General features: G+C 56.9%; 1 protein-coding gene across 2 annotated transcripts in view; it reads right to left on the bottom strand.

Annotated features, from left to right (window-relative positions):
* Positions 1-18,030, bottom strand: part of KIF21B (kinesin family member 21B) — a 42,709-nt gene that overhangs the window by 21,138 nt on the left and 3,541 nt on the right. For both annotated transcript variants that reach the window (XR_003989648.1, XM_030473378.1), the window contains exons 2-10: positions 7,316-7,538; positions 6,773-6,955; positions 3,406-3,555; positions 3,090-3,224; positions 2,573-2,740; positions 1,996-2,111; positions 773-968; positions 189-378; positions 10-73 (exon numbers count right to left, since the gene is read on the bottom strand). Coding sequence is in view for 1 of the 2 variants with exons in the window: in XM_030473378.1 (XP_030329238.1) it covers positions 10-73; positions 189-378; positions 773-968; positions 1,996-2,111; positions 2,573-2,740; positions 3,090-3,224; positions 3,406-3,555; positions 6,773-6,955; positions 7,316-7,538 (1,425 nt within the window). In the remaining variant the exon portion in view is untranslated. The remainder of the gene's footprint in view (positions 1-9; positions 74-188; positions 379-772; positions 969-1,995; positions 2,112-2,572; positions 2,741-3,089; positions 3,225-3,405; positions 3,556-6,772; positions 6,956-7,315; positions 7,539-18,030) is intronic.

The following is an 18,030-nucleotide window of genomic DNA, read 5'->3' as shown; positions in this document are numbered from 1 at the left end:
CCAGCTCACCTCAGCTCTTCAATCTCCCGAATGTAGTTCTGGATGAGGGTGCCAATAGCTTCATTACCGTCTCCTGGAGGAGCAGAGGTGCAGGTGGATCAGGGCAAGACACGGGCTGTACCACAGCATCCATCCCAGCTACACTTGGCTGGGCTGACCCACCACACCTCACACTAGCCCAGCCTCACCTGCCCTGGCCAGCATGAGGTTGGCCTCCTGGCTCATGAGGTGGGTGACCCTGCTGTTGATGGCATCAATGGCCTCTTGCATGGCCTTCACCCGCATGCGCAGGGTGCTGTTCTCCTTCTGCAGCATGGCGTTCTCGCGGAACAGGTCACTGTAGCCTTCTGAGCCATCCTCCCCAACGACCCGCTTGCCCTGGGGGGACAGGAGGAGAGAGTCCCTGAGTGCAGGGTGAGCTGGGGTGTGAGGTGGGGGCCCACCACTGCATCCCTGGGGCAGCCCCAGCCACCAAAGCAGGGGCAGGGACAAATCCAAGGGCCAGGAAGAGGCAGAAGGTGAGATATGCTTCAAGGCTTCTCCTTGCCTTTGCATCCCCAAGTGACTTGCCCAAGGTTCTGCGGTGGCCAGGCAGGAGCTGAGCCCCACCTCTTAAACCTTCTGACTTCTCCCAGCAGTTACCCTTATTACTGGGGGCAGAGCATGGTAGGCAGGAGGGTCTCTCCTGCTAAACCTGCCACAATCCAAACACGAGGAGCAGCTTTCTTCTCCTGCCTCCATCCCACCTCTGCAGGCTCATTCCACCACTCACTGCCTTGTACTCCATCAGCTCCATCTGCAGCCGGGCAATCTCGGCCCTCAGGGCACTGATCTGCTGACTTGTCTTGTCCTGGTTCACCACCACCTTGTTCTTGATGTTGCGGGCCCGGTTGGCATACTTGAGTGTGTTCAAGGTCTCCATGAAGTCCCGGTCAGAGGGGCTCACGCAGGCGATCATGATGGTTTGGCTTGGGGAGGTAAAGGTCAGGGTGAAAGGACAGTTCCCCCCACCCTGCACCAACTCAGTACCTGGAAACCTGGGACCCAGCACAGCCCACACGACCCTGGACACCCATCCTAGGCCCTTCTGTGTTTTATACCCAAGGTATAACCTGGGTTCAGGCCCTCCCAGAGCCAGAACCCCACAAACAACACATCACACAGCACTGAGCAAAGCCAACCTCCACCAGCCAGCTAAGACACGCCAGGATTGCTGGGGAATAATGGGCTCTTCAGAGAAGTAAACCCAAAGCAGACAGGGAATTCAATCCATCCCATGCTGGGCAACACCACGTGCCGAGTCTTGGATCACAAGGGATCCGAAGTGCTTTGCACCAGCTAATTCTGCCAAAGCTGGCTAATTGCACTGGGGACTCATGAGGAACCAAGGTCTTTATATCTGCAAAGTCATACACTGCCTGTCAGGAGGCATCTCCTCCCCACCAGACAACCCACAAGGCCCAGAGGAGGCCACGAGGATGATCAGGGGCTGGAGCACCTCCCGTATAAAGACAGACTGAGAAAGTTGGGGCTGTTCAGTCTGGAGACAAGAAGCTGCGTGGAGACCTCAGAGCAGCTTCCAGTGTCTGAAGGGGGCTACAAGGATACTGGAGAGGGACTTTTCACCAGGGACTGTCTTAGAGATAGGAGAAGGGGGAATGGGTTTAAACTGAAACAGAGGAGATTTAGGTTAGATATAAAGCAGAAGTTCTTTACTGTGAGGGTGGTGAGGCGCTGACACAGGTTGCCGAGAGAAGTGGTAAATGCTCCATCCCTGGCAGTGTTCAAGGCCAGGCTGGACAGAGCCTTGGACAACATGGTCTAGTGTGAGGCGTCCCTGCCCATTGCAGGGGGTTGGAACTGGATGATCTTAAGGGCCTTTCCAACACAAACTATTCTATGATTCCATGATTTGAGTCCTGAAATAGCTCCTACATGGCTCCATAGACCCTCAGCCCTCTCCCAGGGCTCAGCCCCAGCCTGGGACCCCCTTACCTGTTGCCCCCAAGGGAATCCTGCAGCAGGCGGGTGAGCTTGGAGTCACGGTAGGGTACGTGCACAACCTTCTTGCTCTGGTCTCCGAGGGCACTAATGACGTTCCCCAGGGCCAGCTACCAACACAAAGGAAAGCCCCTCCCAAATTCAGCCCCTGCTTCTTCTGATGTGTGTGGCCAGCACATCAGGGCTGGGACATGTGCTGTGGCAGAGTTTTGGCATGCAAGAGGTGGAGGGATGAGGCTTCCCTTGCCAGTCTCAGCATTCACCCCCTTTCCCATGGCTGTGCTTCTCTCCCACATTCCCTGAGGAGCAGCATTGAGCCCTGGAGGGTTTTTCTAGCTTAAGTTAGGAGACCTCAACTTACATCCTTGTGCCCAGCTGTACCCCTCCCCATAGCCCTGCCCTGGCTGTGCCCTCACCACTGGCAAGATTGTGCATCTTCCTGCCTACACGACCAGGTAACATAAACCCCAGCAGAGACAACAGCAACCCCAACAGCCCAGAGCAGCCCCAAGCAGGACCCAAAGGTGCCACAGGCTTCCCCTCCCCTTGCATGCTGTGCCCAGGGCCGTACCAGCCCACAGTTGATGGAGATGCCTTCCTTGGCCCTCTCGCCGGTAGCACCTGTCCGCTTCAGCCTCTCTGAGCCAGCCAGGTCCACGAAGTGAAACTTGGCTGTGAGGGTCTCGTACTCCGTGGTGGGCTGGGATCCATCCAGGAGGCTGGTCACCTCCCCATTCACCTGCAGCCACACGGAGAGCGTCATCACCATGGACCCTTGGCTGCATTCAGAAGTCAGCAAAAGCCTCAGCATTCACCCTCCACACCTAGTCCCTCAAGGATGGGCGAGAGGATGCCAACAGCAGCTTGCTCTATGCCATCCCTTGGGCCAGACCATCCCTACTTAGGATGGGACTGCAGACCTCAGCTCCCATTAATGCTAACACAGGCTATGACCGGAAAGAAAAAGACAAATCCCTGCGTCTCTTTGCAAGACTTCAAACCCTCTCCCCTTTCCAAAGGACCCCACACATATCGCCTGGGTATCAGATGCAGGAAGAGCCCAGCCATGAGGCAGGAGCACATCTCACCAGCTCCGGGCGGGCGCACACTCTCATCTGGCAGAGGTGAATGGTGAAGATGGCATGGGACCGGGAGCTCTGCACATTCATCTGGGTGCTGGCGGTGGTGCGGGAAAGAGCTCCCTGTTTTAGGCATTGGATCAGCTACAACAACATGGAGCAGGGAAGAAGGAAATCTTAAAGCAGCCTTTAGGGAGTCAGGACAGCCCCATGAGCACACCAACCTGCCTCTGCATCACCCCAGAGCTGCTCTGTTCCCTCCTGGGTGAGATCACCCCACATCCCTGGTCGGTGAGCACCCATATCTGCCCCGTCCCACACCCACCTCATCCTGTGAGCTGATGAGGCGAGACGTAACCCCTGTGGTGTAGATGCTTCCACTGGCATCCTCATGGATTTTGATGTTGGATTTGCGATGGCGCATGTCAGGGTCACGGGCACTGTCAAACAGGTCCAGGATCTCCTCGTTGTAGAGCTGAGTGGGGCGGAAGTGGGTGCAGGGTGAGTAGTAGTAAGCAGGAGGCTGCTAAAGCACAGCACAGCAAGACTGACAGGAGCTGAGAGCCAGAAGGAGAGGCTGCACACTGAGGGTGCACATGTGTTCACACACAGAATCACAGAATGGTTTGGAAGGGACCTTAAAGCTCATCCAGCTCCAACCCCCTGCCACGGGCAGGGACACCTTCCACTAGAGCAGGTTGCTCCAAGCCCCTGTGTCCAACCTGGCCTTGAACACTGCCAGGGATGGGGCAGCCACAGCTTCTCTGGGCACCCTGTGCCAGCGCCTCAGCACCCTCACAGGGAAGAGCTTCTGCCTTATATTTAACCTGAATCTCCCATGTTTTAGGTTGAACCCATCACCCCTTGTCCTGTCGCTACAGTCCCTGATGAAGAGTCCCTCTCCAGCATCCAAATACATGCACATGTATGTGCTTAGGCAAGGCTTACTGGGAGAGCTGATGTGTGTGCAAATGTAGGAAAGGACACACAGGATGTGTGCGCAGACAGGAGATGATGCTCAGGCAAGCTCTAACCTTCCTGAATAGGTACTCAGCCAGGACAGGATGCCCAGAAGAAATGGCATGTGTGCACACACATGTGCACATACATGTGTCATGTTTGCCTCGCAAAGCTCTGAGCTGCAGTCTGGGTTGGTTCGAGCTGCCCAACCCTGCCCTGTCCCTGTCCCACACTAGCAGCCATGTCCCCAGAGCCTGAGTGGACACTCAGGAGCTCTGCATCCCCCCAGCCTTCCCTGCTCACTTGGAGAGCCCCCAGCCACATGAGCCAGCAGAACCCCTCTCCCGCCACACTTCCCTAAGGTTACTACCCTAAGGAAAGGAAACAAGGGGTACAGGGAGTGCTGGACAAGCAGAGAAACCCTGAGGACCCAGAGCTGACAGATGTCCTCATTTGTATCTTGACCCTGCAGCATCCTCTCTCATGCTGGGGCAGAGGGATACTCCTGCCCTTCTGTTGTCCTGCCACCACCATTCAATGCCACACTTCACCCTCTCACACTTATGTCCCTGTGTGGAGAACAGGGTCACTCAAGGACCGCAGAGTCCTGGCCAGCCCAGTGGATCAGGCTAATCCGTCCCTGGCTGCCCCAGGGGCAAACAGGCTCCCTGAGGGTTCAAATCCTGCTCTCACAGCCTGCTCCTGGGAGGAGAGTCACAGGACAGGGATCAGCAGGGCCAAATCCTGTTCCACTGCCAGCACAGCACAGCTGGTAACCAGCATCTGATGTAGCCACGTGCTCACACTGGCAGAGGAGAGCCATTATCACCCCAAAACCCTCCCTGGGTTGCCTGGTTCGATGTCCATGCTGCAGGATGGACCAGAGGGCAAAGCCTTCAGCAGGCTCCAATGGCCTTAGTCACTGGGCCATCAGGTTTCTACTGTCCCCACACGTAACAGGGGCTGCCAATGTCCCACTGGGCACTGCTGGCCTGGGGAGTGTAACCATGAGCAGCTTTGAAGCACAGCAGAGGAAGCCTTGTTCCCATCCTCCACTGCAACCACAGAACAAATATCTCTGAGGCTATTTTGAGAGCCAAAACCACCAGAGGTCAGAGGTGGTGAGGAGTGAGAAAGGCTACAGGAAATACCCATGGCAGCTGCTGTGACCCCAAGCAGGGCCACTGATCTTTCACCCCCGGGTGACACTGGGGTTGTGCTGGACCTCTTGGTCCGAAGAGATGCTTCTGAGGATAGCCTGGAACAGAGGCAGCACAGACATCCCATTCCCAGTGTTCATCTTTGTTCAAATGATGTTTGAACAAAACATGTTCATCACATGTTCAAATCCCAGCACCCCACAGCTGATCAGCCAGCATCTTGGGGCACTGTCAGGGCATCCCAAACTAGAGGGAGAAACTGAGGCAAGGGAAACTACAGCTGGACAGCAAAAAACCTTCTAGACAGCAGATACAGGAGACTGAGAGGGAAGGGAAAGTGTGTCACATAGGGTAAGGGGACACACATCGGGCTAAAGGCCAGTATTTGATTCTGCAGCTCAGGAAGGCAGGACCATGCCATGGCTCCAACAGGGTCAGGGCACTCTGCAGCAGGGAGAAAGCCCAACCAAGGTTCATCTCCCAGAAGGACTTCAGCACAGGCAGGAAATTGTCCCCATTTCTATCCCAACCCACAGGTTCCCCAGAGCAGAGCCCCACAAGGATAAGGATATGTGGGAAGGCAGCCAGGAGCTCGGGCAGGCTGAGTGGTGGGGAGAGAAGGATCTGGCCAGACACATACAGCACCACGGGAGCGAACAAGGGTTCTGCAGATGGAAAGCTGGTTGGGAAGGATTTCTCCAGCAAGGAGGTCAGCCCTTGAGACTAGGAGGTGCCTTTGGGCACCACTTCTGCTCTCCAGGCCATGGACATCTGGAAGAACCCATATGTGATGGACACCAAAGCCATATGGAGTCAAGATCCCAGCACAGGGTCTCTCTCTCTGCCTGCCTATTTCCTCTGGCCTCTACCCCAGATCAGGAGACCAACCAGATGAAGCTTGTTTAGGAGCCCAGCTTTGCTCAACACCACCCAATGTTTCCTCACCAGGGCCTTAAACCAGTTCCCATCTTGAGCTTCTTTGCACTTTCACACCAGGACCAGCCCACAGGGAAACTGCTACAGCCACACAAGGTCCAGAGGCTTTCTGGGACAAACTTCTCCAAGAAAAGAAGTAGTTAATAGAAGAGGCTTTTGAAATGGAGAGGCCAAGGCAGAGGCGGGAAAGGATGCAATGAAGCATTCTCAAGGTCAAAGATGCAGCAAAGGACGTGGGAAATAACACAGCCCTTCCTCCAATCCCCACAAGAATGGCACTTTTTCCACTTATTTCACTGAGAACGCTGGTACAGGGGAGCAGATATGCCACTATCCTCAACCTCAAACAAAAGTAAGTGAGCCTAGAGTCCCCTGCATGTCCAAGGGACCAAGGGACCATGGGGAGGGTCTCCCTTCAGCCAAGAAAGTGCCACCCCAGTTCGTGGCCATCATGAGGTCAGCAACATTCAGCTCCTTTGGGTCTCCTCTGCCCCAGCTGCACCCCTGGCCACAAGCCTGCTGTTGGATCCAGCTCAGCCATGGAGCAGCCAGGACATGGAGGACTCAAGGAGCCCAGGACATGGATGCTGAGCAAAGGAGAGGGTCACAGTGTCACCCGGACGTGCTGTCACCCACCTCCAGGAACTGGGCACTGACTTTGAACTCCGGAGGTGCCCTGCCCTGACTCTGCGCCGCGCGCTTGCGCTCCTCGATGCCGCTGAAGAGGTGGCCGATGGCCCGTGGGATGATGCCCTGCTCTTCCTCAGAGATGTTCATGTCAAAGCCAGTGCCCATGGTGTACGTCTTCCCCGCACCAGTCTGCAAAGAGGCAGTGAGGGGGGAGCTGGCTGGGCTCTCCCAGGCTCAGCTCTGCCCAACGCACCCCACACCACCCCACCACCACCCCAGCACCCCAAATGCCTCTGCTGAGTCCCTCTGATCCCCACTCCCACCCCAGCTCCAATATTCCCACCCCAGCCTTGCCTCCTTCTCCTCTCATCCAAGGCCACCCCCTGCCCCATCTCTCACCCAGCCCAGGGACAACTCTGTCCCCTCCACACCCAGGAGCTTATAAACCTTTGTAACCTCTGCAGGTGCCATCTCAGCAGCCCCAGCACCCAGTGCTGTGGAAGTGCCCAATGCCCATGCCAGAACCCAAGGAGCAGGCAGAGCACATACCTGTCCATATGCCAGCACAGTGGCGTTGTAGCCCTCAAAGCAGCCTTCAATGAGCTTGCCAACACACGTTGTGTAGATCTGCTCCTGCCACGTGTCCAGGTCAAAGACAAAGTCATAGGTGAAGGCCTTGTCCTTCCCCAGCAGCACTTGGGGCTCGCCAGGTGTCACTGAGGTGCAGATGTGACATCCCTCTATTTTCTCTTTGGACAGTTGGGGACGGATTCTGCAAGAAGAGAAGGGGGCTGATGGCAGCTTCAGGGCTCACTCACATGAGCCTGGTCTTGAGGATGTGAGTAATGTCCCACACCGGAACTGCAGGCAGGGGACCGGGAGCACATCTGCCCCTACTGTAGAGCAGTGTGCACTGGATGCTTCAACTCCTGCACCCAGTGACAACCTTGATCTGTTTGTGGCTGAGAAAAAGAGGTTGGTGCATCCCAGTGATGCCACCAGCCACCTCTGCAGCTGAAGAGGTGACAGGCAGGGCTAGGGACCACAGCACAGGCAGGTAATCACATGCAGCCTGCACTTAAACTGCCCTTGCCCCAACAGCTGAATATGGCCCATATAGGACCATACAGGGCCATGACCATGCTGGCTCATGCACTGCAATGCCCCCCTCCAGGCAGCAAGCACTGGGCTGCATGCAGACACCCATTCAAGCAGCCGTGACAGGCACTGCCAGGGCACAGGCAGGGTGCTCTGCAGCCAGCAGCACTGGCTTCAGAGGCAACAAGATCAAACTGCACTTCCAAAGGCTTAAAATGCAAAGTGCAATACCATGCCGAGACAGTCCCAGCGCCAAAACAACCACCTAAACCCAACCACCGCCCAGCCCAGCAGCTGTCCCCAGCCATGGGTTTGGTGGATGGGAACGGGACAGGCGAGGCTGTGCTCAGCTCACGGCTCTGGTGGCATGCATGACTGCCCCACTGCATTCCCACCCATCACACTGAACCCCTTCCCAACAAATCTGGGTATAGAACAGCCAGACACGCACTGGCATGGCTCTGCTCCAGCACAGGCACAGCCTGCAGCAGCTCCGGCTTCGGGTGCATGTGCCAGCTGCGGGAAGCTGGCTGATCCCAGGGGATTCATGGAGAAAGAGGGAGCACAGAGCCAAGCACCACGGCAAACAGCTCTCATTAGAGCTAATGACTGCACATCTCCCCTCCCTGGGTGCTTCAGAGACACAGCTATTAATTCCTTGGAAGCCGCATCCCTGGCAGCGACCGCATCCCTGGCAGCGACTCCAGCAGACGCTTTGTGGATTGGGGCTCCTCAAGACCCTCCTTGTCAGCCTGGCTTGGGGCAAGCAGAGCTCAGAAGAGCCAAATGAGTCTATGAACCCCCACCGAGTTTGGAGGTCAGGGTGTCCCCCGTGGGGCAGGAGGCAGCGCGAGCACCCAGCTCTCTTCAGTGTGTGGGAACAGCTCTGGCTGTCTGTGGGTATATTTAGCTTAGCAGCCACAACAGAAAGCAGCTTCTGATGTGCTCAGCCCCAGACTCGCTCCTGTCGCCTTCCCAGGGTCCCACCCTCCTCCAGGAACATTAAAAACCGCAGCTTTAATTACTTTTTGAACAACATTATGAGCTTCCCCCTCTCCCTAACCCCTGCCATGCTCAGAGACAGTGTCCCCGGGGAATGGGCAGAGGAACAAACTGGAACCACGGTAATTTGGGAAAGTTCTTCTTAAGAAAAAGGAGAACAAGGTTTTCAGCAAAACATTTTCATCCCCTCCCCGATGGTTAAATGTGGGTTTGGAAGAGAGGGTGAGCAGCAGCGTTGGAGGGGTGTACACACATGGATTTCCAAAGAGCATGGCCTCGAGCCTGACTATGCTGGGCTGTCCTCAAGGCCGGGAGCCAATGCTGTCCACATCTCAACATCTATGGCTCTCCCATTCCCCAAACATTGCTGCCCAGCCAGCTCTGAGTACTTGAGGGACCCCATCACTTGCCAGGGGACCTGCGGGGAGCCAACTACCAGCCCTCAACATGAGTCCCATCTCTCCCGGGGGACCAGAGACATGGGAACCTCCCCAGATGGTCCTGCTCTTCAGGTAATCAGCTGAGCATCACCGATGGATGTCCTTGGAAGTTGCTGCCAGCTGGTGCGGGAATACTATGGATCCCCACTACAAGAGCAGGACAAGCAGAGCAGGAGGGCAGAGACGAGCGCCAGTGGCCCAGGAGGGCAAGGCATGATGCCCTCCCATCACCATGCCAGGCACTGAGCCACATGAGACCCTGGTTGGGCCAGGGAGGTGCTCACATACAGTTCAAGCCATGCCCAGGCACTATGGTACCTCCTACAAACACAGAATTATAGAATTGTTCAGGTTGGAAAATACCTTTAAGATCACCAAGTCCAACTGTTAACCCAAGGCCACCACTAAACCCATGTCACTAAGCACCACATCTACATGTCTTTTAAATACCTTCAGGAATGGTGACCACCACTGCCCTGGGCAGCCTGTTAAAGTGCTTGACAACCCTTTCAGTGAATAAAATTTTCCTAATCTCCAGTCTAACCCTCCCCTAGTGCAGCTTGAGGCCGTTTCCTCTTGTCCCATCCCTTGTTCCTTGGGAGCAGAGACCAGCCCCCTCCTGGCTCCATCCTCCTGTCAGGCAGTTGCAGAGAGCGATAAGGTCCCCCCTGAGCCTTCTCTTCTCCAGACTAAGCCCCCCCAGGTCCCTCAGCCGTTCCTCATCACACTTGTGCTCCAGGCCCTGCACCAGCTCCTGTGCCCTTCTCTGGCCCCGCTCCAGCACCTCAGTGTCTCTCCTGCAGTGAGGAGCTCAGAACTGAGCACAGGGTTTGAGGCCTCACCAGTGCCCAGCGCAGGGGGACAATCACTGCCCTGGCCCTGCTGCCACACTGGTGCTGATACAGGCCAGGATGCTGTTGGATTCTTGGCTCCCTGCGCACAAGCTGCTCATGTTCAGCCAGCTATCAACCAATACCCTCGGGTTCTTTTCCACTGGGCAGCTTTCCAGCCAAACACAATATAAACATCTGCAGAGCCAGCATGGGCTGTCTTGGTGGCCCTGTCCTCAACCTCACCAAGTGACACTGGGGAACCTGGCAGTGCTTGCCATGCTCTGCCTCAGTTTCCCTCCTCTGCTACAAAGATCAGCAACTTTAGAAGTCAGAAAGTCACCATCTGAGTCCTAAAGGGCTGAGACACCCACAGAGAGCTTGGCTGATCCCCTGGAACCCGCGGCACAGGCAACCTGTGCCTGGCCATCCCCACGCTGGCACAAGGGGACTGCCTGAAGCTAGCATGGGGAGGACACAGACTGTCCTGGGGCCAGCAAGATGATCAGTGCCAGCCCCATCTCCCTCCTGCCCATGCTGATAAACCAGCATCAGAACAGACAACACACCCAGGGAGGAGAGAGCTGGCAAGATGACAGTGGCACTATGAGCCTGGCCACCACCTCCATCCCCTGCATGCTCAGCTCACTGTGAAGGGACAGTGACAAGGGACCGATACCCAGGACAGAGCAGCATGGTCCTGGCCGAGTGCTCCAGCCAAGCAAATGTGGCTGCTTCCCACACAGATACACAGGACTGGGAGGCAGAAGGACACACAGAGACAGAGGTACAGGTAGAGGTGGACACTGCTCCTTCCCGAACCGGGAGCTCTCACTGGGTGATGCTGGGTGGTGCGGTAGGAGCCTGCTCCTGCATCAGCATCAGCATCCAAACCCAGCAGCATGAGCAGCAATGTGTGTGCCAGGGAGAGCCCACGGCTGCATGGGGACACAAAGGGGACCTCAGCTGGAGCCTCTCCATCGCTCCTTCCCGTCCCTGGCAGGCTGTGAAAGCAGCGTCTCCATGGTGGGGCTGCCAGGGCGCCTGAGCATCTGGGACGAAGGGGGGAGCGGATCCTGCACCCCAAGGGGCAGGGAGCTGCTGCGGGCACACGGGTGAGCACAAAGCCCGAGTTGTTCAGTGCTGCTGCCTTACGCCAGCGTTTGGCCAGGGAAGGGGGAGAAGCCAAGCGAGGCCGGGAGCCAAGCGCTGGATGGGCACCGCAGGGCAGCCAGCTCCCACAAGCAGCCCTCACAGGGTCAGCTCAGGGAGAGACCTGCCCATCCCAGCATCTTAAGCCCTGCAAGCAGTGGAGGGGGTGAGATTCAGCACGCTGGGCACACCCAGTATCCCCTTGTGAAGGCTGCATCCACGAAGACACCACCCAGCCCTCCCTGTGCAGTTATGGGAGACTTTCCCTGCCCAGGAAGGCACAATTCAGCTGACATGGAGTGCTGGGTTCATGTCGTGTCCCTCTGACTGCTTCAGTTTCCCCCTCCCAGCCCACTGCTATGGCAACCCTAAGGGGCTCCAGGGCATCCTTTGCCCTCCAGCACTTTGCCACTGCTGTGGCAGCACACTCCCATAGCCCTTCTGCCACGGTGACAGTCACCCCACCACCCCACCAACCTGCCTGCATCCACAGCCAGGCTCTGCTGAGGCTATATCAGCCTGCTGAGACACAGCCACCGTTGGGACAAGGCAGGATCCCCCCTGGCAGGATCCCATCCCTCCAAGACCACTCTGGGAGGGACGGTGGCTGCCTGTGTCCCAGACGGAGCCATTCCTGTCCCCTCCCAAGACCAGAGCCATGGAAAAACAGCCAGGCAGGGCTAGATTCCCATGGAGCTGAGCCAGAGAGCCAGGGAGAGGCAGGTGGAAGAGCTCTATGATCTTTTCTCTCTGTGCCAGGCCCCAGAGGCTGGAAGCCACTTGCTCTCATCCACCCTGTCTCCAGAGAGGCAAGGTGAGACGCTTGGTGAGGGGCTGGGGCACTGCCTGGCTGCAGGTACCTCCCCCGGGGCAGGCTGGCAGAGGTTGGAGCTGGCAGAGCCCATCAATCATGGCTGTCTGCTGGGGATGTGCCTGCCAAGACAGTAGCGCTGGGCAAGTCCAGGTAGCACCTTGCTGCGCTCCCCACGTTGCACGCATTCATTCTGCTCCCCTTCCCAGTCCCTGCATTCACCCTGCTCCCGTTCCTGCATCACCCACATTCACTCCATTTCTCTTCCCCACATGACTTTGCATTCATAGAATCATGGAATGGTTTGGGTGAGAAAAGACCTTAAGATTATCCAGTTCCAACCCCCTGCCACAGGCAGGGACACCTTCCACTAGAGCAGGTTACTCCAAGCCCTTGTGTCCAACCTGGCCCTGAACACTGCCAGGGATGGGGCAGCCACAGCTTCTCTGGGCACCCTGTGCCAGCGCCTCAGCACCCTCACAGGGAAGAGCTTCTTCCTTAGATCTAACCTGAACTTCCTCTGTTTAAGTTTAAACCCATCACCCCTTGTCCTATCGCTAGTCCTTGATGAAGAGTCCCTCTCCAGCATCCTTGTAGCCCCCTTCAGATACCGGAAGCTGCTCTGAGGTCTCCACTCCCATCCCCGTATCACCCATGTTTGCCCCACTCTCATCCCCAATCACCTGCATTCACTCTGCTTCCACCCCTGCTCCCCCTATTGCCCCATCCCCACTCCCTGTGTCACCCACATTCACCCTGCTCATGCTCCCTCCAGCCTGCCCATCGTCAGAGCTGCAGGAGCATCCGCAAGGCACCCCAGGCTCACATGGAGCCCCTCTGCCAGCCTCACTGCCCTCTCTGCTCCCCCCATGCTTTGCTCTCCTCTGCCCAAACCTGCACTCCAGGCTTTGCTGCTGCTCAGCAGCACAGGGCAGCCAGGAGGAGAGCAGCTCTAACATCATTGTGTGCTCCCCTAGGACATCCTGTGGCTCAAGGACATCTCCAGGCCAGCACAGCAAGCATGGGGTTTTCTGTCCTCACCAGCAGACAGCAGCTCATTGTGGCTTGATCCTGGGGGGCATCAGCCCCCTTGCTCAGGAAGGGATGCCCCCAGCCCCATTCCCCCCCTGGGGTCCCAGGAGAGGGACCAGGTGCCTGTTTGCACACAGGTTGCTTTGTCCCTGAGTGAAGCCAAAGTTAAGCATTTAATTACCACATCAGGGAAGCGGCTCAGCAATCAGGGAAAATTGAATAAGGCTCCCTGGAGACTGCCAGGTCTGGTCAGTAAATGCTCTGATTAGGAGATATAGCAAACCACATCCAAGCAGGAATAAGCACAACACAGGAAGGCACCAGGCTCAGCTTGCCTGTGGACCCACACACGCCATGGGATCGCTGCCTGTGCTCCAGCCAAAACCCACCGGAGCAGAGAGTGCCATGGCCAGCACCGCTGGAGCAGCACCAGAGGGAAGATGGAGCTCCTTGGCAGTCTGGAGATAGTCAGGTCCTCACAGAGCTGGGATGTACATAGAATCATAGAATTGTTTGTGTTGGAAGGGACCTTAAAGCTCATCCAGTTCCAACCCCCTGCCACGGGCAGGGACACCTTCCACTAGAGCAGGTTGCTCCAAGCCCCTGTGTCCAACCTGGCCTTGAACGCTGCCAGGGATGGGGCAGCCACAGCTTCTCTGGGCACCCTGTGCCAGCGCCTCAGCACCCTCACAGGGAAGAGCTTCTTCCTTAGATCTAACCTGTATGACTCCAACATGGATCCTCTGCATACATGTGCTGGATGTGCCCAGCTCCTGGCTGCCCAACCTGCTTCCCTGCAGGGCAAATCCCACCACCACCACCCCAGCCTCCTCTCCCAGGTCCCCCCTAATCCTCCAGCTTCAGCTTTCCCAGGCTTAGGCAAACCTTTAAGCCAGGGCTTGGCAGCCACCATGTGCTGCTCATTAGCTCTGGCAGGAGCACATCGGCGCTGAGCCGCACCATCTGCTCTGCACTGAGAATGACCACGGGCCAGGGACAGGGGACATGCTGCAGGCACCGGGATGAGCACCCAGGGACACCCAGCCCAAAGCAGCAGGTAGAGACCAGTGGGGCCCTGAGGGAAGCATGGGATCATGCTTTACCCTGCCTAGAGGGGCACAGGAGTGGATGGACTGAGTTTGGGATCTTCCTGGACAACTCCTTCACCCCCATAAATGACTGGTGATGCCACCAGCTCTATGCTGGACCTGCCCAAGAGAAGAGGCTGGGAAACACCATGAAGGTGCTTGCAAATCACAGACCTAGGACAGTCACCAACAAAGGGGTACAGAGCCTCAAACCACAGGCAGGGTGGGTGGTGGAAGGAAACACATGTATGGCAGCACCTGCGACTCAATGCACACCCCAGCAGGTGAAAACAGCCACAAAACCACAAGCTCATCAGCATCAGCAGCAGCTACAGGAAAGCATCAGTCACCAGGAGATACTGGGCCATCAGCCTAACCCTGCAGAGGCACAGAGAAGCCACGAGTCCAACAGAGATGGATGGTCATGCTCCCACCCTCCCAATTCTGCACCCCAGTACTGAAGCTCCCACTGCCTCCCACACCAGTGAATCACACCCACAGGGTCTCTCCTCTTCCTAGATACCCCCGTGAGGTCCATATGTCCCAGTTCCACCCCAGTACTGATGCACCCATGCTGGAGATAAGGCGTTCCCAGCTCCCAAAAGCAGGCACCCCAGTGCACTCCGATTGACACTGGGAGAACAATGTGATCTTGGCAGAAGATGCTGCAACCTCAGAGCCCATAGGGGCCATCTGGAGCAACTTGCCCACAAGACAGGATTGAGGGTGGCACAAATAGGGTATTTCTCCACCCCATACCCCCCTTTCCCCCCCCCAAATAAATAAAACCCCAAGTCCTTGGCCAGCAGGACGGGGATGGAGCACCCAGGAGCAAACCTGGTCCCACAGCTGAGAAGGGAACAAACATGTTTTCCACTAACATCCTCCTCAGGCAGGCGCAGCATGAAATAACAGATGAGCAGAGCAACATGGCCCGAGAGATGCCCCCTCCTAACACAGGAAAGGGCCAAGTTGTGCCTCCCAACCCTGCGACACTGGCTGGGAAAGTGCCCATGCTCAGTGCTTGGAGAGCAGAGGGGAACGCGAGGACCAGGAGCCCAGCTCCAGCATTGCTCATCTCCCATAACAGTGCAGGAATGGGACAACGCACTCCTGCCACCCAAGGAGCACACCCACAGGGCTCTGCCAGCTGGTTATTTGGGAAGCTCAGAAAAAACTATGCAGCTCACAGTACCCGTGCAACTTCTGGTGATGAACAGACCCGGCACATCCCACCCTGCCCCACCAAGGCTTCTGCCCCAGCACCCCCATCCCTCTCCCCCAAGCCCATATCTTGGGCTCCAGCACTCAGATGTGCTCCAGGCTGTGGCAGAGGAGGAAGGAAGAGCCTGGGGAAGAGGTCAGAAGCAGTTTTGTGTCTCGTGCTAAAGGTCAGGCTGTGCTCCTCTCCAGGGAGGGGGCTGGAAGCCTGCGGGAATCTGGCTGCAGCAGGGACAGGGGAACAGAAGGATCCTGGAGCAGGAATGCCCCTTGCACTGCCCCAGTGCCGGTCTCCAGAGCTTTGCCCAGATGTGGGACTGGTGACACTGGGAGAACAGGCCCAGAGCCTGGAGGGGGGCTACTGAGCCACCCCCAGGACACCACAGAGGCATATACCAACAACAACAGCCAGGCATGGGCAATGGGTAGGGGGGTGATCACAGCCCAATGGAGGGCACCATGGGACAGGGGAGCTTGAGGCCAGGCTCAGCTACAGCAAACTGTGACAAGAAACTTCCCCACTATGTCCTGGCCCCAGGGAGCTGCAGAGAAGGGGAAGGAATTTCACTGGGATCCCTGGGGCTCAGCCGCAGACCCTCACTGGGAAATGGAGATGACAACTGTGTTATATCCATATGGAGCAGGGCCGAGGGGGATGAAGTGGGATGAAGCTGCCAGACGCCCCTGGCCTCACAGCAGTGCAGAGCCATCAGGGACACTGGGGCATGACAGGGCACCATTGAACCAGCTCCTGGTCTGCCCAGAGGGAAGGGGTGGCAGGAGGCCGGTGACCTTCCCTTCCATCAGCATCCTACCAAGGCAGGGAATCACCCCACAGTGTCTCCTGCAGCAGAGACTCGTGGCAGCTGCCCTCACAGTCCACCACATCCCAACCCTGCTGCCTGTTTAACAAACACTGAGACTGTTTTGACAGTCTCTGGCAGGAAACAGCCCCGTGGGACCCCCGGGGCCAGCCCCCCCTTCCCAGCACGAACAACACAACAAGGCTCAGCAGGGGGGATCACCTTCCCTCTCCTGGGACCAGGAGCCATGTTCCTGACAGCTTTGTTTGGAGCTTCATCTCCTGCAGTTTTCCTCCTGCCCCCAATTTCACTGCTGGTGCAGGAAAGCTTCAGCTGGCTCCTTCCTTGGGCTTAGAGACAGCCCCAGCATCCCAAATTCCTGAGACTTCATGCATTACATATTTAAATCCCTTGATGACGGGTGACGGGTACAGGTACCAAAAGCCTGTCTAAAGCTGCTTTGCTCGGAGCGATGCCGCAGGCAATGGCAGATCTGCCTGGGAGTGCAGGGTGCAGCCCTGCTCCTCCCTTGGAGGATGGAGACCAGGATGAAGAAGGTCTCCATCCCCTTTCTAACATTCCCACTGTAAAAGCCAGTGAGCTCATGCGTGATTGAAGCCAGGCACAGAAAAACCCTTTGTGCCCACAAACCTGGGCTCAGTACTTCCCTCCGAGACCCTGTGAGGTGTCCTACCCACCACAGCCCTCCACATCTCTCTCTAGACCAGGGAGCCCAGTTTAACCATTCCCACTGGGAACCAAGAATAAGTCTTGGTTCCCAATCTCTGGGGCTGGGAAGACCCAAAGTGAACCAAAGAGCAGCCACAGGACATGGGGGACCCCCCACTGCCAGGGCTGAGCTTGCCCTGGGTGGAGGCAGAGGACTCTGCTCTTGTGAGACCCCACTTGCAGCACTGTGTGCAGTTCTGGTGTCCCCAACATCAGAAGGACGTGGAGCTGTTGGAGCAAGCCCAGAGGAGGCCACGAGGATGATCAGAGGCTGGAGCACCTCCCGTATGGAGACAGGCTGAGAACATGGGGGCTGTTCAGCCTGGAGAAGCTGCGTGGAGACCTCAGAGCAGCTTCCAGTGTCTGAAGGGGGCTACAAGGATGCTGGAGAGGGACCTTCATCAGGGACTGTAGCGATAGGACAAGGGGTGATGGGTTTAGACTGAAACAGGGGAAGTTCAGGTTAGACATAAGGATATATGTCCCGGCTATGTGACAGCAAAGATGCCAGAACGCTGTTCCCAGCACATGGCCTTTGCCAGCATGTTTCCACTGAGCCAAGACCCACTAGGGCACGTGGCAATGGGCATGTGAGTCCGTCCCATCCTAAAGTGGCACATTCCATCCTTCTTTCCAGGAAGGAGGTGAGAGAAACTCCACAGGACAGTACGGAGGCTGCCCATGTGGAGAGCAGAGCATCATGGCAGGAGTGTTTATGAGAGCAGCAGAGCACTGGAGGTTGCAGGGTTTAAATAAACTTGAAATCCGACTCAACTTCCTTCCCCAATTTCACAAGCTCCATTTCCTGAGCCTCCACAGCTGGGCAGACGTGCTGGGTGCTGCAGGCAGCTCCGGAGGTGCCCCTTTCTCTACGGTTTAAAAGTGTCCTCAGGGATCAGCTCTGCAGCCAGCCCGGCTCCTCAGACCTCCCCTGGCCATGGAGTTTAATGGCCTCTGGGTCAATACTCACCATCAGCCTTCCTGACACAGCAAAACCACCTGCTCGCAATGGGGCTGAGCTCCACCTCCTGCAATGAGCACAGGGAGCACCGCTCCCC

The sequence above is a fragment of the Strigops habroptila genome, chromosome 18 (assembly GCF_004027225.2).
Source record: "Strigops habroptila isolate Jane chromosome 18, bStrHab1.2.pri, whole genome shotgun sequence".
Classification (NCBI taxonomy): domain Eukaryota; kingdom Metazoa; phylum Chordata; class Aves; order Psittaciformes; family Psittacidae; genus Strigops; species Strigops habroptila.
This window is presented reverse-complemented; position numbering and strand designations above follow the sequence as displayed.